General features: G+C 40.3%; 1 protein-coding gene across 1 annotated transcript in view; it reads left to right on the plus strand.

Annotated features, from left to right (window-relative positions):
• LOC126396246 (uncharacterized) overlaps nucleotides 1-21,918 on the plus strand; it is an 81,534-nt gene extending 59,616 nt beyond the window's left edge. The window contains exons 4-5 of the mRNA XM_050054181.1: nucleotides 5,639-5,944; nucleotides 19,806-21,918. Coding sequence (XP_049910138.1) covers nucleotides 5,639-5,944; nucleotides 19,806-19,964 — 465 coding nt within the window. The 3' untranslated portion in view covers nucleotides 19,965-21,918. The remainder of the gene's footprint in view (nucleotides 1-5,638; nucleotides 5,945-19,805) is intronic.
• The last annotated feature ends 569 nt before the right edge of the window (nucleotides 21,919-22,487 follow it).

A 22,487-nucleotide genomic window follows, 5' to 3' on the forward strand; every position in this document is an offset into this window, starting at 1 on the left:
AGAGGACATGTGTAACTAGTTGACTAGTGAAGTCAAAAAGACACCAACTAGTGTTACTAGTGGCCAATTTGGGTCTTACTAGTCGACTAGTGGCAGTTCTTGAACTTCACTAGTTGACAAGTTAAGAAAAAGACACCCACTAGCATAACTAGTAGACATTATGCATCTTACTAGTCAACTAGTGGAACTTTTTGAACCCCACTAGTTTACAGATGAAGTTTAAAATGTTGTCACTACCATCACTAGTTAACATGTTAAATGCAACACACAGCCAGTAGAGTTGCAGGTGCCACTTAGAAGTCAACATGTTCCACTAGTAAACTGCATGCAAATTAAATAGGCGGGTAAAGACTTTTATTAGTCAGTATTCAAATGAGTGCTGAAAAGCCTTAAAGTGCCAGCTCTGGATATTGACTTTGAGCAGCAGTGGTTGCAGGAGATGTGTACATTTATTTTATTGTGTTATTATAAAATGCAATTAATTTAATGAGTTCATGCTGTAAATATAGTGCACAGATGAAAATCAAACAGATCTTTAACAGTTTGATTTAAAAATAAACAAATAAATAATAGCCTAAATAAATAAATAAATTCAAAAAAGAAGAAATATTAATATGCAGCTGATATAACGCACCATGACTATTTTGAAAAAGAAAGTTTTCTTCAGTTACCGTGCACTGTGGAGTCTGCTCTCAATTATGAGAAACTTCAATGTTATATCAAAAGTGGAGATTTAAAAAAAAAAAAATGCCCAGCAGGTGTCGCACTGTGAACATTGACAGCATTAGGGTAGGTCTACGTGCTATCTCAAAACAGCCAGGATCAGAACAGCGGAAAAGTGACCGGACTAGTAAACTAGTGTCACCAGTGCTACTAGTAGCACTAGTGACACTAGTTTACCAGTTGCAGTAATACTACTTGTGTCACTAGTTCTACTAGTAGCACCACTGCAACTAGTAAACTAGTGTTACTAGTAACACTAGTGGGAATCCTCGTTTCGTTTCATGTCCAGCACTGCAGGACAGTGTGTGTGTGTGTGTGTGTGTGTGTGTGTGTGTGTGTGTGTGTGTGTGTGTGTGTGTGTGTGTGTGTGCAGTGCAGTAGTTCATCAAGAATGTTTAATTACCAGTGGGCTTTTATTTTTTTTTTTTTTTAATGAGACTGTGATTGAATGTTCCTTGGATTTTTATTGATAAAATACTTGTGTGACCATGAAAGGAAAGATGCAGAGTTGCTTTTTTATTTTTATACTCATTCACAATAGGAAACAAAGACATACGTCTGGAGTTTCACTGTTTTTATTTCATTGTCCCTGATAGTTCGCTTTACTCTGCATTTATAGTTACCAAGGAGCTGGCAATTACACTTAAAAGTTCCCCAGGCTTTAAAGGGTTAAGTTACCCTGGGTGATATTCTTGTTGGAGAACCAATAAGATGAATCCATTTATAATCCTATTCCGCCCCCTAATTAGCATTTGGTGTTACTAGTGTGACTAGTGGACATTTTGGCTTCCAGTAGTTCAACTAGAAATAAGTCTAGCTTTGCTAGTTAACTAGTGAGGTCAAAAGATGTGTTACTTGTGTGACTAGTGAGCATGTCAGTGTCACTAGTTCAACTAGTAAACATTTTAGATCTCACTAGTTAACTAGTGAGCTCAATAAGGTGTTACTAGAGTAGCTAGTGAGTATTTCAGCTTCCACTAGTTCAACTAGTAAACATTTTAAGCCCCACTAGTTAACTAGTAAGGTCAATGAGACTTTTTCTAGTTTAACTAGTAAGGTGTAAATCCTTACTAGTCACACTAGTGATGATTTTGGCTCTTACATGTGTAATTAGTGTAAAAAACTTGAGGTTACTAGCAAACTAGTGAGGTGAATAGCTGCTACTAGTTAACAAGTCAGAGCTTTTCCAGCTCACTAGTTCACTAGTAAGACTTTAAGCATTACTAGTTCAGCCCAGTGGGCCACTAGTCTGTCAAAAAGCTGACTAGTTTGGATTTTGGTGCCACTAGTATGGCTCTGTGGCTTCACTAGTCAGGCTTAAGTTGTTACTAGTTTGACAAAAGTGTCACTAGTTGCTGAAAAAGAGTGACTAGTAAGACTCTTTGTTCAACTAGTTGGACAAAATGTCTAACTAGTGTGACCAGATGTCCAACTAGTGCTGACAATGATCGAACTAGTGAACGACACTGACACCTGATATCAAGGATATGGAATAAATGCTCAAACGGCTTGCCATAGACGGTCTCGGAGCCAACGAGCAAGAGGGAGTCAGACTGAACACAGCCTCCTCATATACCTCTCTCTCTCTCTCTCTCTCTCTCTTATCCTGATCCCAGCAGAATGATACTTCCAGGGTGGATTTCAGGAACAAAATGTAATAAAACTTTTAAAGTGGTCAAATATATATTTATATAAGTGTCTTTATATCTTGCACTTGATTTGTTTACCATTTACCATGATAAAGAAGACAAAGCATTAGGCAAAAAAGGATGTCCCCACAAAATAATCCCACAAATAGCTGAAAAAGATAAAAAAAAGATCTTTGTTTTGTTGTCTTTGACGTACCTGTGCTGATAAGTGCTAATTGCAGTGTTCTGTTGGCAGACTGCCTACATTGTGATATGTAGTCCCATTTAGAGCAGTGGTGTCCAGATTAGGCAATCTTGAAAAGTCTGTATCTGGATCAGGGAGATCCAATCCAATGTTCGAATGATTTCAAAATTTGGACCATTCTGATCCAGAATAAATTTTTTGAACAAGTGGGCCTTGATTCAACATCAATTTTATTTACAGTAATTGTGACTAAATATTAGTGCAGAGAGAAAAAAAAAGCCTCATACTCTGGGATTGACCTCAGTGCTGGTAGGCTACTCTCTCTGAGCTAAGTTAGCCACAGCCAAAGAAACTCTAGTTCTCTAACTTTATTATTCATTCATTCATTGTCATAATTATGTGACCCCCATGCAGAAAATCACCTAAAGTCAGTCTGATGGCATATGCGTGTTCGTAGAAAAATGAAAATTTAGTTTTAGGCCTAAACATAATGTGTGCAGGCAGCACCATTTTGTTTTGCCTTTACACAAAGTATGGTCTTTGTGCGCTCAATAACCTTATTTACTTTACCTTAAAGCCACTGAAAACTACAAGACTTCCAAAATCTCAACATTGTTTACACGCTGACATCATTTGTGTCGATGCACAAGTGACAAGTGATCTCATGTGCACTTATTACAACATTATACCAGATCTGCGGCTAGAGCAAATGATGTGTGTGTGGTCACCTCACTCCTTCTCTGCCCCCTGTCCCCTGTTGCAATTTCATTGGATACAGCTCATATCCTGTCTCAAACCTATCACCAAGGTGCAGCAACTACAAGCACATCCTGTTTTAGGATGCACTAAAATCAAACAGGTTGGTAAACTGTTGTATTGTCCCAGACAGCTCACAGCAAAGTCAAAAGCTAGACGACCCGTGTTGACAAGTCATGTTGTCTGCATTAGGCTTAATTTAGTATTTTGTCCCCTGAAATTATCACTCAGTACGTTTGCATGCACAGTTAAGTGGAGCTACAGATACAGCTCGACTGGGCCATTTAATTGGACTACTGTCCTTGTCCCAGTATACAAGCATGGGAGGGGAATCGATGTAATGATGGAAGTATATCAGACTCCATTACAATAAGTGGCGATATGCCCCCTTTCAGCTTGTTAGTATTGGACCTTTTCTGGTTGACCTATTACGTCACAGACCAAACAATCGCCATTCTGTGTTTTCCTCCCATCCATGTATTTTAAAATGTTTAACTCTTTCAGCTGACACAGCATGAACTGTGTCTCCTGGTCCATCCAAAAATGCACAGGTCTGACTGTAGATTTTACTTTGTTGTTACCAGCTTCTACTTCTATTATGCAATAACGCTTAATGCTATTTGATTTCCAGGTCAAAACCCGGGACAGGAACTGTGGAGTATATGCAGAGTGCCAAGTCAGTTTGGGTCTGACTGCCTGTATACATGCAGGAGTAATTCGACTCTCAATCACATTGTCTGGGTGTGTTAGTTTGAATTTGAGAAATTTGATTTAGTACAATTGCAATTGGACTAATATGTTTACATGTATTTTAAAAGTTTTAAATAGTTAAACTAACACAATAAGTCCATTTTCTTAAATGTCATGTAAATGTACTGAGTATGTAAAATTAATTTAACAAATAAGTGTGTTCTGCAGAAGGGTGGCAAATGTATCTCTGAGTGACAAATGGTCAAATTTTGATGATTATTTGAAGTAAAATATGGTAGATGTTTACCTCTCACATTTACTGAAAGGGGTTAGTCATGACTGTGTGATTGCTGTTTATCAATGTTATTTATTGCTCAGTGTATATCTGTCCATGTATCTGTGTATGTTCGTGGGTCTGTGCTTGCATGTGTGCATTTTGTGCATCTGTGTGTATTTTCTAGGGCTGTATTCAACCCAAAAAAAACTCGGTCGAATTAAATTCTACCTACTCTTCAACCAATTGGTTGATGGGGGAGAAAGATTTGAACGTTATCTCTAGATTAGCTAAATCGCCACAGTGCACTAAGTGCGCTCTACCTGGTAGTGTTGTGTGTCCATCAAAGCATTTTTTTCCTGTTGCAGGACTCGACATTAACACTTTCCCAGGGCAAGTAAATTCTCTGTTCAGGCAAGTGGAGTGCCCTGAGTGAAAAATAAATGTGATGTCCATGGTAATATAAAATGAAAATAAACTGTGCACTGTATCACTGGGAGCGTCCACCTGAGCTGCATGCACAAGTCCATCTCACCACCAAGAACTAAACAGGACTGATAATAGAACGGAACAGCTGAAGGCTCAAGAGCCCATGAGAGTCAAGCAGGCAGATGGTTATATGAGTTGAATTGCAGAAGAGGATCTCAGAGTACAGGAGGGTGTGTAGATATGAAGGAGTTCAGATAGGTAGGAAGGGGCTTGATTATGAAGGGCCTTAAAGGTGAGAAGCAGAATCTTGAAATTAATGTGATTTCAAGATTAACAGAAAGCCAGTGAAGTTGCTGGAGAACAGGAGTGATATGATCTATGGAGGAGGTTCTAGTAATAATATGGGCGGCTGAATTCTGGACCAATTGCAGTTTATGAAGACACTTGAGAGGGGGACCAAAGAGGACAGAATTGCAATAATCAAGAGGGGATGTAACCAAAGAGTGAACAAGGATAGCAGCTCTGTTAGGTGTAACTGACAGGCAAAGACGATGAATATTATGTAGATGAAAGTATGCAGACCACGTAACATTATTGATGTTTACGTTTAAAAATGAGAGTTGAAAAATGTTTAACTTTGGGTAAAACGCTGAGCTTGTCACTGTCACTAGCCATCCATTCACAGTGGAGAAGGGCTGGGACAAATACCACAAAGACCAACCGTCACAAACGACAAATACAGGTGCTGAACAAAGGTTTTGGTGGACACCGGCAACTGAGCATACTGACCAACTAATTGACCAACTGAACAGAAGTTTACAGCCCTGGTATATTCATAAGCTTTCTGTCTTTGTTTCTTTTGTCTGTGTGTGCAAGTCTCTGAGCTTGTCTTCATGTATATTGTGTGTGTTTTCTGTGTGTATGCGTTTGCAGGAATTCTCCCTGCTTTATGAAGAGGCCAGTTTCTTCCAGCTGGCTCCTCTGCAGGCTGAGCTGGAGCGCTGGAGGACTGAGCAGGAATGTGGGGGTGTGTGTCTGGAGTGTGAGTGTGTCATGATTCATGTGGCACCAGAGCTTGGTGAGAGGATCAGCGTGAGCGCCCAACAGGCTGTGATCGAGGAGGTTTTTCCCGAGGTCAGAGACATCATGTCCAGTTCCTTGAACACCAGCTGGAGTGAGGACTCAACACACATCATTCGCTTCCCACTCAACAGCTACTGCCACCTCAACTCTATCCAGGTACAAAACACACAGTTTGAATTTCAAACCCTTCAACACCTATTAGCATATTCCAAACTGCAATTACCGCCCCATAGTTGTATGCCTCTATGCATCAGTCAAGTTTCTCTTACAGTTTACATCCATGTCTGGATGCTTCACACCCATTGTCCCCCCGACAGCACAAAAGATCTATACAATCAACACAGCTTCAAGATTAGTGTTACCAATTTAGTATCTGACCAAATGTCTCCCCTTCTGTTCCTGAGTTATGATATTGAATAATGGCCAGAAAGGTGTTAAATGCAGAACATTACGATGACACAGTGAAGCTAACCTTTAATGTTTTGGATATAAAATAATCATTGTATCCTCTTGGGCATTTGTGTGAAGTTTTGTCATAATTAGCGTAAAAATTCTTGCGTTCGAATAAAGTCCCTCCAGGTACTCTGGCGATATCTCACTCACAAGAATGAGATGAATGCATGACGTTTATGCCAAATTTGAGGCAATGCCCTCAAGGTGTTCTTAAGATATTGTGTTCTCAAGAATGAGATGTATGCAAGGTTACAGTGACGTTGACCTTTGACCTTTGACTACTAAATTCTGATCAGTGTCAAATTTGCAGAAACTCCCTCCAGGTGCTCTGGAGTTATCCAGTTCTCAAAAGTGAGACATATGCAAGGTCACAGTGATCTTGACCTTTGACAAACAAAATAGGTCTATTTCACAGATCGCGAGCAGGAAACTGATGTAGGGAAAATCTGCATCCGGTTAACTTAACTTGGGTAGAAACAATGGCGGAGTCAAGAAGCAGTCAGACGTGTAGCATACCTTTTTGCTCAAATTCGAAGAAAAAACAACGATAGGCCTATTTGTCATTTCACGGCTTTCCAACAGACGAGGATCTAAGATGGAGATGGATTTTGTCAATAAGAAGAAATGAAGGAGTGGGATTTACCATGAAGAGAGGCAACACTTGTGTGTGCCCTGTACTTTAAGGAGGAAGAAGTCTTGGCCCACCCAGAGTCTGGTAGGAAATGTTCGAAACCTCAGGCTGTACCGTCAAGATTTCAGTGGATTTACTGGGGAGAATGTAAACAGCGCCAGACTCAAACGGCTGGAAGAAGTGGTTGTAATGTGGAGGAAACATCATGTTCCTGCTGCAGTGATGGTGCAGGAACATGACTACAACTGTCGTCCTCCTTCGGGTGAGTGTAGCATGTTGCTAACGACTTGGATAAATACAGTAGCCACACGTAGTCGCAATGAGTCAATATCAGTTTCAGTTATTAATCTGTAAAAAGATAATTACCTAAGATACCGTTACACACTTGACAATCTAATGTTGTGGAATAAAAATCTATGTCTAGCATATGTTAACAGTTCCCCAGTCTTAACGTTAGCTTGACTCCAAGCAAGCGTCTTGTGCCAGAAGTTATGGGAATGACTGTAGTTTTGTCAGTGTTTAACGTTACGTGCTAATAAGGTGTCTGTCATAACGGCACGTTTCGAGTTTTTGATAATGACACGACAGGGCATCTAACTCCTTGAATAGATGTAAGAAAAGTTTAATAGAAGCTTTCCAGTCTTAACATTAGCTTGGTTATGAACATTAGCATACAGCATTATGACTATGGTTTTGTCCATTTATACGTTAGTAAGGTGACTGTCGTAACATTATCTCTCCAGTACATAATAATCGTATATGATGGCATTTAATTCATAAAATAGATGGAATAAAAGTGTAGTAGCAGCTCTCAAGTCCTAATGTTAGCCTGGTTATTTTTGTCAACAGAGAGTCAATGAGGAGGGAGAGTGAAGCTCTGTCTTTAATTATTATTAATAGAAAATATTAATGTTTGTTTTACTGTTTGTTTTTATTAGGTGCACTGGATGAGGCACTGAAAAAAATGAAGGAGCTGGAGGAACAGGTGTCATGCCGCTCTCTCTGGACCATTGCTGGATAGATGGTGTGTGTCTGAAGAAGACTACAGGTACTTCACACGGTTCCCATCCAAACATGTCTTTTTTGTTTTCTGGAGATCTGTTGAGCCCTCTGCATCCAGGATTGTGTACTGGTCCAAAGCAAGCAGGATTGGAATTGCCACTATGGAGAAAGAGGTTATCAGACCAAGCCCAAGACGTAAACTTCAGCTTATTGATGAGTTTTTCATGTTTTGCCTGCCTGTCGCTGCTGGCCTCAGAGATAGGGTTTTGGCTGAGATAATTGGGGTGAGCATTTCTACAGTGAGCCATGTTTTGATCACATGGTCCAATTACTTGCACCTTGTGTTGGGATCAGTTCAAATCTGGATGACGCAGGAGCAGGTGAGAAAAACAATGCCTGTTAAATTCCAGCAGTACAGCCCAAATCTGTACAGATTGTTGACTGTACAGAGTTCAGATGCGAGAGCCCAGAGGCACTTACCCTTCACTCCGAGACATTCTCCATGTACAAGAGCTACACTACATTCAAGGCATCAATTGGAGTTGCACCCTGTCGTGCCATCACTGTTGCACCTAAACTATTCACTGGCTTGTCAGTGAAGATTCTCAGTCATCCAGGTCATGGTAATCCTAAGTGCTATATTGTAGGCAACTGGACTTGCTTGCGTTTCTTGAAGACGTTTCACCTCTCATCCAAGAAGCTTCTTCAGTTCTAAATGACTGGTACGAATTTGCAGGATAAATAAACCCTGTGTGGGTGGGAACCCTTGCAGAGTCGTAGGGGTCACGTGAGCTCTTAGTTTCAGAGTCGTTAAGGTCACAATATGAGTCGTTGACCCACCTGACCCTACCGACTCACATGGTGGCCAGGTGGGTCAACAACTCACTTACGATATTCACTGGCTCAATCTCTGACAAGAAGTTGACAAGGCAGTCAGGGATTTTGGAGTTACTGGAGCCAGGGAATGAGATCATGACAGACAAGGGCTTCCTCATTGAAAAGCTGTTGGTGGATGGTCGGGCCAAATTGATCATTCCACCAGTGGCGGTTCTAGCCTAAATGGCGCCCTGGGTGACACCCCCCCTATGGCCACCTACCCCCCTTCAAAAAGAAAAGCCAGTTCAGCAGAGAGGAAACTGACAGGACCCAGGCCATAGCCAGACTCTGTATTCTTGTTGAACGAGCAATTAGACGGATAAAAGAGTCCTACATTTGGGCATGGCGAACTATCAGGGTCCTTTAGATCTTGAAGGTGAGGTCAAATACTGGGTAGAGTGAGCATGCTGCCTGGCTTTTGTTCTCTCTTCTCGTGATGCCAAAATGTGACACCTCATCAAAACCCTTCTTTCCTCTGACACCTCATCTCAATTAACAGACAGCTCCCCTTCTCATCAGTCAGAACAAGCAGCTCCTCCCATCATCAAAAGTCTCCTCTCCTCATCAATCAGAACAGACAGCTCATCTTATCATCCAAAGCCTCCCCTCCTCATCAGTCAGTAACACACAGCCCTTCTCATCATTAGTCAGTAACACACAGCTCCTCTTAAAATTATGTCTTTCCATTTTGTGTAACTGAGTGGTAACAACTGTTCTTATTTTCCTCAACAGAAACACGTACTTAAAGTGCTCCAGGCATTCAAAAAAATGGGATCCTCTCCATCTCTCGCCAGGTAAATATTTCCTCTATTAATTTCACCCTCATACAACTGTGATAAAATGCATTATCTTAATGTATTTTTGTACTTTAGCACTTCACCTACTCTTAGTGACCTATTACTAATCAGGGTTATATGGACAACATTACTATCAGCAGATTATTTTGTCAATCTATTTAGCTGCGAACCATGTGCATCAATGCATCTCTAGTTTATAGTCTATAATCAGAGGTGACTGCAGAGTATGAAATTGAAATGATTTCTTCTATCAAGGAACCATTGGGAAGTGTCTCCAGAAAATCAACGTGGAGGACAAGAAGAACCATTGCTGTGTCAGTAACCACCTCCTTCCCTCTGACACGTCAGTCTCCAACTGCGTGGGTCGGGGCATCTTCTGACGTAAGACACTCTATCACAAATCAGACAGCATCAAGCTGTTCTCACAAATTGTCATGGATAAGGACATTGTTGTCGGCATCAAGGAGAGTGGCAACTGAGCCTAGTTGAATGCACACTTCTTCAGGTGCTCCTTGTGTTGACCCCTTTACGTTACTGGGTGTGTTGTGGTTTTCTTGCTCCAGGTGAACAAAGGCACAGCTGGTCGCAATGGAACAGATGGAGAGACCACGACACAAGGTGAAAATGGATTATATTTACATTCTAATTGAAAACATGCAAGCGCAAGCCTTCTTTATCGAGAAATCTTTACAATTCTCTGCACATTTTAGCAACATAATGCAGAATGAGCACAACCACCACAGCATACAAACATCCTGTGACTTATTTTTCTACAGGTCTCAATAGGCTCTCGAAGCACTGTACCCAGTATAAGAGGTATGGTTGGGATTTGCCAAGTGGAGGCGTGTTATCAGGATCTCAGACGGTTATTAATTTTGAATTGATTTTAATGTTCTCCTCCAGAATGGCCTGGTACCTACTGTGGAGCCAGAGATCCCGCCTGACACAGACCATGACCTGCTAGGCTGCCAGTACATCACACAAAATGTTGGTTGGTGGGATTTGTCTTAGTCGTCTTAGTCTGCCAAATCACCAGCAGTGAAACATTTTCCCTCCAGATATTTCAAAGCATGTATAGTAATATATTGCTTTTAACAAAGCAGTTTAAGAAAAATACAGAGGACTAAGTTTCCCGGTGGCATGCTGCTTTCTGTGTCTTTCCAGGAACCTGGTCTCTGTCTGGAGGCCAGATTGAGAATTACATTAGCCAGGGTGCCCATCCATTGTCTTTGGAAGTTGACCTTCTCTTACAGCTATGAACTCCAGGCCTTTTCTCTTGCAGCCTGGCAGGAGGAAAGCTGCTAACAAGGCAGCTGCACAGGTAGCTTTCTGCAGCAGGGCCAAGATAAGTATCACAGAGCATGAACAAATATCATTAATATTTAGTAAGCACCGCTAGGTGAAACCATGTTTTCTTGAACATACCCATCGGCTTTATGGCTTGTAACATCCACTCTCAGGATCTGAACACATGAGGTCCTTTAACCCATGCTATATGTCTTCATTGATTTGAAATAATTATGTTTTTCTTAATAATGTAGAAAGAACTGTAACAGTTTCAAAAATCCTATATTGAACCACAGTGCACAATAGATTTAATTTACAACCAAATTCAGCAATTAATTTACCCTTACACTACTACATTTATAGAAAAACAAACACATAGTTATTTAATAGATTTCATACTTCAGTAGATCAAAACAGTAGATCTTCATTCATTAGTTTGCAGTGGTGGAAATTAATTAAATACATTTACTTTAAAACTGTACTCAGGTACAGTTTTGGGGGTACCTGTACCTTAATCCAGTTTCTCCGCAGCATGTTTCCTAAGACTTGTACTCAACCACATTTCAAAGGCAAATATTGTACTTTTTACTCTTAAATTTTAACAGCTGTAGTTATAAATAACGTTGAGATTTTTCTTTAAAAACTTACGATAGGCTTAAGAATATTTAAAGGGATACTTTGCTGATTTCTAACCAGCTCTGTATCATAACAATGTGGGTAGCATGTGTAAATGAACTGTGCTAAACTTCCCTCCATCTTACCAGCACCCAGATCTCCCTGCTTATCTCTTAGCTCTAAATTTTTGCTGGCTCTGGGGCTTTTGCTTGAACTACTGATTGTACCTTTGCATTTTCATATGCCCACCACCACGGATACAAAGAGTATAGATACAGATAGAGTGAGATAGAGCCTCTCTCTCTTGCTCTCTCAAACCTAGACAGAACTGAGATCGATCAGTAAAACTAGGCAGTGCTGGTCAAATATGAACCAAATTCTGTTACTCTTTTCAGATATCATCAAAATCATATTTTAAGTTACTCTTTAATGTAGATTGTTACCAGCTGGCCGCCATACTGTTAAAAAATTAGATTGAACTGTAAAACTACACAGTGCTGATCAAATATGAACCAAGATTCTGTCACTGCATTGCCTATTTCTCGCCTCAGTTGTTTTCAGAAACATATTTTAACTTACTGTGCAGCGGTCATACAAGATTGTTTGCTACCAGCTGGCCGCCACATTGTTTCCTGTGTAAAAACATAATATACCAGTCATAGTTGCCATTTTATATGGAATGGGTACTTTTATCTCCAAATAATGTTTCTGTACTTTCACCTCAGTAGACTCTTGAACTCGAGACTTATACTTGTAGTGGAGTATTCAATTTTTGCATTTGTAGTTTAATTAAAATGAATTGTACCAAATCTTAATCTTTTTTCCTCCACTGTCAGTATGTCACTTTTTGTTGTCACTTTTTGCTGCCTAGCAAAACATGAATGTAAGTCGAAGTAGAAGTCATCAACCTTGGCCATGATTTCTTTCATGAGCTCATCATCTCTCCACATGCTCTCCACTGTGAAGTCAGTCCTGGTATCTGTCACCAGATCACACCAAGCTAAGCCAGTGATTGTGAGCTGACCCTGGATTTGCCAGTGGTAGGTGTGCTTTTTCTTCAGTTTAAATTGACCCTGAACAAACTCGAATTGTGATGCCTCTCCTATGTCTTCTTCATCAGGGCACTTGACCTCAACTAGGCCATAGGGAGGGTCCTCACTTGGGTTCACCACTTTGCCAAGGTGTGGAGCATTGGGGCGGATGACAAGACCACATGGAAAAACATTAACATAAAATGTCTCTGCATAGCACCAAAGAACCTGTTGCTCAAGTTCCACTCATCTACACATGGCCATGGTCTGCGGGGCACCCTTAAAAATTCTTGTGTGTGAATGCTTCTGCACTGGACTCTGACCTCACATGACCTACCTCATAAAACTTACTTGCAGTAAGCCTAGGGTGACGCATGCTAACCCAGAGTGGGCTGTTGAATCGATCCTGTGTTCCCTCTTCAGTTATCCCTGACATTTCAGGTGACACCTCTAAACTCTGCATATGCACTTGTTCAGCCCAGCAACCAGGAACAAAATGGTGTGTTGGAAGAGGGTGTAATGTGAGAAAGGTAGTGAGGGAAATTTAGAAAAGTTTGGATGGTGAAGTACATCCTTGGGCAACACAGCTGGACACTGATATGATAAGAGTGAACCCTTTGGGACAGCTCCAAATTTTGATTCCACCATAGTGAGAGCAGACATTCCATCAACAATCTTTGCTGTGGTCGAAGAGGAATGTGGGATGCTACTCCAGCAAATACATCACTGTCAACAACAACAACAACAACATAATCATGTCTTTGTGTCTCTGTATATTTCTTGTAACCTTATGTGAAGATGTATTTTTATTAGTATTTGGCTATTAAAATTACCTCCATAAGGCTTTGTACAGCGTAGACTGCACAGTTACTGCCAGAGGATTTAGGCTTTCATACTACAAGCTCATCCACTGGTTCTGGAGCTATGCCCTGACAGAATATGTCACATTTTGCACAAGATTGTTAACTGTTTTCCAAATGTCATGGCCTTTTAAATTAGTTTTTGTTGGTGACTGTTATCAAATTAAAAGGAATAAAGACTGAGTTATTTTTTCTTTTTCTTTTTCTTTTTACCTGGGTGCAGGGCCTGTGACAAGCTTGCTGTTTGCTTGTGCAAGCAAGAGCAGCTGGAACATTTTTGGTTCCCAGAGTGCTAAAATGGGCTGTCTGGTAAAGTAATGCAACCAAGTAGTTGCACAAACATTTTCCAGCAAACACAAGAGCATGTATATGCTGTCATCTCAGGGGGTGTATTCGTAGTTTCAAAGGTGATCTGAAGAAAGTCAAAGTTGTCATATATTTCACAACTGTACGTAAAGTTGTTTATTGCACAATAAAGATGCACATGCTATGATAAGATAAGATTAACTTTATAAATCCAGATAGAAATGCTGTGCAGCAGTTGCAGTACAAAGTTGGAATGGTGTCTGGTGTGCAGGAGCTGGGCCTCCAGCCTACTCAGCTGTCATTCATCACTCATCATCTGCTCACTATAAGAACCTGCCTCAAACAGCCAGACCTCGCCAGACTGTAGACTCAGTTCATGCTGTAAGTCTCTCTCCAGCCATTTCATTGTGCATTTTTGTCCTGCATGTTTTTTGTGAGGAATAACTACTTCTCTCTTCTGCCTCAGTTCATGTCCAGCTCCGGTCTCCAACACCAGTCCTCTGTCCAGTCGGCAACCCAGTTACTCCTGCCATACCTGCCCAACTATCCACTCTGCCCTCACCTGGATCTCCACTGCGCTCCGTCTCTTCTCTCTGCCTTGGAGTCCACCATTCAAAACCTGTTACAGTACAATCTGTCCAATAATGGACTCTGCAGAGAATGAGGCTTTGAGACACGCTATTGCCCTGCAAGGCCAGCATTTAGGCCATCATGAGGTGACCCTAAAGCGTCTCTCAGAGCAGCTGCAGGAGGTCAGTTCAGCAATTGCTACACTCAATGAACGTTTAGCTTCAGCTCCAGCCACCCCACCTCAAGCTCCTAGCCCACAGCCAGCCTCAACTGACCAGCCAGTCCCTCCTGTTTCCGGCCCTGAACCAAACATTCCTCCACCAGCAAAATATTCTGGAGACCCTAATACTTGCTGACAATTTCTAACCCAGTGCCAGTTAGCTTTCAGTGCTCAGCCAATTCATTACGCCAGTGAAGCGGCAAAAGTAGCTTACCTGGTAAATTTATACATGCAAATATAAATAACAAATATAACAACAGAACAGATATAAGACCTAGGGAGATAAGGTGAGTTTAGTGGAAGCATCACATTAATGAACGAATTTATGAATCTAATGCATCCCTTTTATTGTGCTGTAAAATTAATTAACAGCCAGGGCTTTTATTTGCTTCAATCATTGAACCACTTGTGTATATTTGTGGACAGGTATTTGTATGGGATGGGCTTTTAATTGCTTTTACACAAAACTCTTGCTAAGCAAAGATGAAATACTATTAAATTGTAAATTTTAACCAGAATGAATATTACTTGTATAAAACGTAGACGTTTTAAAAACATGAATCATGAATCAATTATTTAATTAACAGACTGCGCATGGAGAGAGAGATATGGAGAAAAAAAGAGCTGACGGTAGTTTTAAGGACTAAAGTATCCACGGGGTGGCCATGGCTCAGAGGTAGAACGGGTTGTCCACCAATCAGAAGATCAGCAGTTCGATCCCCGGCTCCTTCTGTCTGCATGCCAAAGTATCTTTGAGCAAGATACTGAACCCCAAATTGCTCCCGATGGCTGTTCTATCGGTGTGTGAGTGACTTAAAAAAAAACTGAGTAGCATGTATGGCACCTTGTATGGTAGTCTCGGCCACCAGTGTATGAATGTGTGTGTGACTGGGTGAATGTGACTCGTAGTGTAAAAAGCGCTTTGAGTGGTCGGATGACTAGAAAAGCCCTATACAAATGCAGGTCCATTTACCATTTGTGGACACAACACTTTTCTTTATCCTCTTAAAACAGGCAACACAACTTGGATTAATTTCTTTTTAACAGCGGATCCTTGCAGACTTAACACGTACTTGGACTTTATGAAAAAGGTATGGGGTCGCCACTTTTTCTTCCCCTCTCTTGTTAAGCACTATCGTGCCGGTAAATCTGAATGAATTATACTTTGTTCCCCATGGTTTTTTGTCCAAATAATTTCTATGCTGATAATCTGCTTTGCACCAGAACCATGACTAATTAAGACATACGTATTTATCCACACCCGGCTAGCAAAGGGGATTTGGCGTTTAATTGCTGTTATATAGTAAGCTACATCACATACATCATTCTACATAATGCCAGCATGTGCTGTTGGTATTATAAAACTATACATGCTGTTGGTATGGACACAGACAATTAGCAGGAAAGCAATTTAATCTTAGCTATGTAATATTACATGTATTTACCTCAAGCTGATGTGGCTCCTCCGCATCTGGCCCTAATCATCACTTTCCCTGCAGTTATATTTGAGACTTGACATGTACAAACACACGAACACATAGGTTTTTACATCTCCCTGAAATTTTTCAACAAGACGAACAACATCTGCACTTGCAACTCTGGGCAAAGATATGACTATAATGACTGGGAGAAAATGCGCTGTCCAGGCACATTTTCTCATAGTAGCAGTTCAAACAGTAAAACCTCAGGAAAGTAGTGACGGGAACTTTTTGTGAAATAGGCCTATCTAATCAGTTCATTGCAGAGTTCAAGTAGATGTTAGAGCCAAATTTAAAGTAATCCCCTCAAGGTGTTCTTGACATACTGCATTCATGATAAAGGGACGGACGGATGGACAGACAGACAGACAGACAGACAGAAAACCCAAAAACATAATGCCTCCAGCCATGGCTATCGTTGGCGCGAAGGCATAAAAATGTGAAAAGGTAGCATATCCCAAATTTCCAGGTCTGGCAAGACAAAATACTGACATTTCACTCATGTATGTGGCTCACATTATTCCCAGCAGTGTGTTTACTCCAGCACTGTGGGTTACCGAGTTGAGCCTGTGTGCTTTAAATGCTCTGAGGAAGGTTTTGAAGTGTTTTCTATGGTGATGTGAGGCAAATAAATCAGTGAATTGTTAGCATTTTGTCCTTCCTGAATTGGAAATGTAATAATTTGGGATGAGTTGCCTTTTCACAGTTTTTTTTAAACATGCTCATTGGATTTTGGGTTTAGGAATTTCTTTAAATTTGACATAAGCATCCACTTGGGCTGAAGAATAAACTGATTAGAATTTTGTGGTCGAAGGTCAAAGGTCAAGGTCAGTGTGACCTCACAAAAGATAACTCAAGAATTCATTTCCTAATTATGACTAAACTTGACACAATGTCTGATAGGATAAAATAATGACGTGATGGCATTTTATATCCAAAAGGTCAAAAGGTCACTTTACTGTGACACAGTTAAACTGTGCTGATTGAATAGATCTTCTGTGCTGGCAGGGGGACAATGGGTGCATAGGAATGCAGGGGTTAAGGTTCTCCGGCACAGCGCCGGATTTCCAGCATGGTGATGTTTCTGTCCGGAACGGGCAGAAGTGCTCTGCAGTACGAGCATTTCACTCGCATTTGCCCCTAAAAATATATATATGTGTGAGCCGGGAAAATGATTTAGGCGCACAGTGTGCGAGTTAACACAACCTACTGTTTACCATAATCGACATCGGACGTTTTTTCATCGATAAACGATCAAATAAATGTATTTTAAAACTCCTGTCCTACCAACCTCCTTTGGCTCTAATACAATCGTCGCCCTCTCTGCCTGCAGTCCCCACTGCACTGGGCTTTGTAACAATGTCCCGCCTACAGCCCCCTCTGATTGGTTACACGGCACAAGTGATAGCCAATCAACACTGTGCATGCTTTCACATCATGTCACATTGAGACACAGAGCACAGACGGAGCGGGAGAGGCTCCGGTAAGCCAGCGGTAATTTTGAAGGTAAGGTAACAGAAACCAGACAGAAATGAAAGTTGCAAAGTTTTAAAGTCACCACCACAACATTATATGATCCATTTCAATGATGACATGCTTGCCCAGAGGCAAAATTTCGACGTAACTGCCTGTTTAATTCACATCAAGCGCGATACAATTTTGCAAACAGCCTATGATTTAGCTTCTAAAAATAAATAGCACCAAGGCAAAAAAGAGATGTAGGAGCTATAAGTCAAAAAGTCTGGTGACCACTGAAAGTTTAATCTTTATTTATAAACTCATTATGCTATAAAAGTTTAATCTGAAAAGTACTAAAGCTATAATCTTTTTGTTCTTTTTGATAATAAACACGTTGCAACACATACATTTCTATTTCTTCATTTTGTGACCGCAACACCAAGCCCCCTGCTCCGGAAAAGATTTCAGGCACACAAATCTTCCGTGCTCCACATTTCAGGCACAAAATTTTTTCTTGCATTAACCCCTGGGAATGTGAGACAGTTAAGGTCAGGTTAGAGGCAAAATATGTTTACTTGGATTGGGGTTATAGGGACTCCGAGGAAGGAAGGTCAGATTAGTGTACAGCACAATACACACCATAAAACAATATACAATGATCAATATACACAATCAATGCAATAATAAATCTCTATTAGGCACCAAAGCATTTGCATACTCCCATCTCAGCCATTAAAAAGTCTGTGACTCAAGTTTTTAAAATCATTAATTGAAATGAAGCTCTGTAGCTTCAGAGTTTTTTGAAGTCCGTTCCAGGCTGAGGGAGCAGAGTACATGAATGCCCTCTTCCCAAACTCAGTGCGAGCTCTGGGAACTGAGGCAGATAGACAGTCCTGGGATCGTAAGCTGTAAGATGGATTGTGTGTGAAAGTGAGGTATGTACAGAGGTATGAAGGTAGTAGTCCAATGATTGCTTTAAAGATAAAGATGTACCAGTGGAGAAGCCTACGAGCAGACAAGGACAGCCAACCTACCTTAGCATACAGAGTACAGTGATGGGTGTGTGATTTACAGCAAGTAATAAATCTCAATACACCATGATAAGTAGTGTCCAGCATGAGCAGTGAAGTGGAACAGGCATATACAATACATCACCATAGTCTAGCAACGGCAGAAACGTTGCAGCAACAAGCTTCTTTTTGGAGATAAAAGAAAAACACGATTTATTTTGAAAATAGAAGCCTAGCCTTACCTTTAGTTTCTTGACCAAATTTTCAATGTGTGGTTTAAAAGACAAGTTATCATCTAAAATGAAGCCCAGGTATTTAAAATTAATAACAATCTCAATAGGAACACCTTGGTATGTGTGCACAGCAGTAAGACAGTTGGCTTTTTCTTTTGATTTAGTAAAGATCATCATTTTTGTTTTATCTGCATTAAGCACAAGTCTTAATTGCAGGAGCTGGGCTTCAATTTCCTTAAAAGCAGCTTTCAAGTACTCCACGGCCTTTTGTAAGGTCTCTGCACAACAATAGATGACAGTGTCATCGGCATAAAAATGGAAATTTGGATTTTGGACACTTTAACCCAAATCATTTATATAGATAGTAAATAACAGTGGACCTAAGATGGAGCCTTGTGGCAGCCCCTTGTGGACAGCCGAGATATCAGAGGAAAAACCATCAACTTTAACACATTGAGACCTGTCTGAAAGGTAATTAGAGAACCAGGCCACAGCTGAATCCGACAACCAACCTATGCCTCATAATATCATGGTCCACAGTATCGAAGGCCTTAGAAAAATCAATAAAAAGAGAAGCACAGTATTGTTTTTTATCTAGGGCCATAATAATATCATTTACAACTTTTGTAGCTGCTGTGACTGTACTGTGGGATTTTCTAAAACCAGATTGATAACATGATAAAATAAAATTACTATGTAAGTCCTTCAATTTATAACTAACCAGGCTTTCCAGAACCTTGGCGAGGGGTGACAGGTTTGAAATTGGCCTGTAGTTATTGAGGCTTGAAGGCTCACCAACCTTAAAGAGGGTTGCTGTTTGAGTCATTTTTCAACAATAATAAGGCAGTAATTATCTATTATAATTATTATTTCCTTTGTGCATTGTGCAACACCCTTATTTGAGGACACATTCTTAATTACAATGGTTCTGCTAAAAGCTGGTGGAAAAGCAGGCTGGTTCCCTACATAGAATAAGGGTTCCAAGAATCCAGAATGGAATTAGTTCAAGAACCAGAGCTAATTTGGTGAAAAAGGGGTAATAGTGACTTCAAATTGATCCATAAAATGTTGAATGAGCTCAAGCTTTTTTTCCCAGCAGCGCTTTCAACTTCAGCACTCCACAGGAGAAAATGTTTCCATGTCAAACCTCAATCTTGTATTGCTGTTGTTTGGTTTGTGTGTGACTGCAGGTGTTGGAGCGGTTACAGCAGAGAGGATTCTGGATCACAGGTTCATGTGGCGGTGGAGTGGACTCTTCGCAATTTAGTGAATACATTCTACGGAGGGAAGGCCGAGGCAGCCAACATCCCCCGACCCTCATCCAAATAAAACAGGAACTCGTGGACTGAACTCAACTGTTTGTCAAACCCAGAACAGATTCACTTCAAAAACAACGAAACAAGTCAACAAACTAAGCAGAAATGAACACTCAGAATTTCTCATGCTGCAGTATAAAAATAAGCTACATAGTATGTATCTGAGATGTTAGTCTTCTTTGATACTTTACTGACACTTACTACATACATGTCAGATAGTGGTATCATTACAGTACAAGTCCATCAGTGCAGGGACTGGCAGAGGATCATGGGAAATGTGGTCCTTAATTTGAAGTTCACTAGCATTAGCACTTCTGTTGACATAAAATAAAGGCTGGTAATTAGGGATGTGCAGTATAGATCCAATCTTTTATCACAGAAGAGTCATTTGAAATTGTGATATAGTGTATACCCGGGAAATTCAATTAAGAAATCATTGATGGATAACATAACCAGATGCTTATGTCAGACTTTGGCTACTCCATTGAAATAATACCTGAAAAGTCAAGGTACTGCATCACATTGATGCAAAAAATTCAACCGTGCCAACGCCCAGTCCTGCTGAGTGATTTTCAACATTGCCCACATTGTCCCTAATATCCCCAGAGATATTAAAGGGAGAGCTACTGGATGGCAGAATATTTAACTGTTCAGACATTTCTGCTGTTTTTTAAACACAACCCTTTTGTTTTTGCTCCCATTTTTACAGGGTTAAGTTAAAGATCTTAGGCTTTCTTTATGCCTTTATGCCTTTAATAGATATGTTTCCCTCCAATTTTTCTATTAGTCAAAATTTGTGTTAGTGACCACTTCTTCTTTTCCATGATAATCCATCCCGTTGCATATCAAGATGCTGATTTAACATTATCATTTCAACACAGGTGTGCCTTGGGATGGTAAAAGGTCACACTAAAATGTGCAGTTTGATCACACAACACAATAAGAGAGAGGCCAAAAGTTTTGAGGGAGTGTGCCATTGTGATGCTGACTGCAGAAATGTCCACCAGAGTTGTTCATCTTGGTGTGCCAAGGATTGAGGATTGATTATTTTGGAAAAGAGAAGTGCTTGCTTACACCGAAAAGTGTTGCATATACATTTTTGAAAGTGTTGCTTATACATGTTTGTTTAGTATAGTTCAACCTTATTGATATTTATCTCCACTGTGGTCTCAGACCACATACTGAGGCTAGAAAATGCGCTGTGTCCACACGTAAAATAGATGAACTTTCTCATCATGCTGATATTCACTGAATGGTACAAAAACACAAACATGGACACCTGAAGCTCTTCTTAGGAAATGGCTGGTGGCTACAGCTCACAATTTGACTGCATGGATTTCACAAGGGTTTCTATATTTAGAGGTAAGATATTTAAAAATGATGGCTGGATACTCATACATTTTGATATGTATGTATAAGAATATCCTCTTTAGATGCCATTTTGTATTAGGTAAATTAAAAATGATATTGGATTCTTCTAAATCTGTCCACCCATGGAAAAAGATTACATCAGCAATTCGTTTTAATACCAATAAATGTGTGTCTACATTTATTGGACAAAGAGCACCAGTGGCCATGTGAATTATGACTCATCTGTCAGGAGCTAAGAAGGGAGTAACATGCTGCTGACAGGACACTTTTACTGCCTTTGCTCAGACTGCTCAGCATCTCCTTTAACATGCAGGCAGCACATCAGCAGCATAAACTTCTATTTGCTGTCTAGACTTGAATCAGAGGGCTACAAATACCGTATTGAAAGTAATCTTTTTCAAACCAAGGCTGCTGGTTGTTATGTACTGTATTTTGTGTATATATACTGTGTATGTTCAATGCAACTGTTTACAACTTGCATTGCAATCATGAGCCACGAGCCTTTTTTGCATGTACTGTTGCATTGTTGTGTAATATTTGCACAGACCATCAGTTTCTTTAACCTGGAGCAAATCTGACATGTCTGCATTTAGTCAAATATACATGTTGAGCACAGATTTCCTGTGAAAAAAATAACACTTATTCCAGTCTTCATTATATTTGTGTAGTTGTTATTTAACAGTTTCTATCTTCATAGACCTTGTTCATGGCACACATTTTGACATGTGACAGTAGTAAAGGCACAGGTGTCTTAATGATGACTGCATTCCACTCAGGGGTGGCCATGGTATTGTTCATGCTTACTGGAAAAGCTTATTTGGACACTTAATGGAACTGAGCCATCATTAAGCTGACGTGCTGACGTATTGCGGTAAGCGAGTTGTGTCATTTTCAATGTTTCTGTGACAGCGTCTCTGTACTGCTCTAGTGAATTCTACTAGCCTGCTTTCTGCTTTCTCACTTCAGTTGCTTTAACATCTACTTCAAGTCTTAACCCACACTAGTTCTGTTTAAGCACTTATAGCTCTCCTCCTTTTTACGACTTCCCTGCTAATCTCTTAGCTACGGTGGCCCTGAAAGGTCACAGCACTGCAACTTAAGAAAACACATGCAAAAAGACAAAACACAAGCAAATTTAGAAAACATTTTCATCAATTTGACAACACGTGCGCAGCATTTAGAAAA

Source organism: Epinephelus moara, chromosome 10 (assembly GCF_006386435.1).
Source record: "Epinephelus moara isolate mb chromosome 10, YSFRI_EMoa_1.0, whole genome shotgun sequence".
Classification (NCBI taxonomy): Eukaryota; Metazoa; Chordata; class Actinopteri; order Perciformes; family Serranidae; genus Epinephelus; species Epinephelus moara.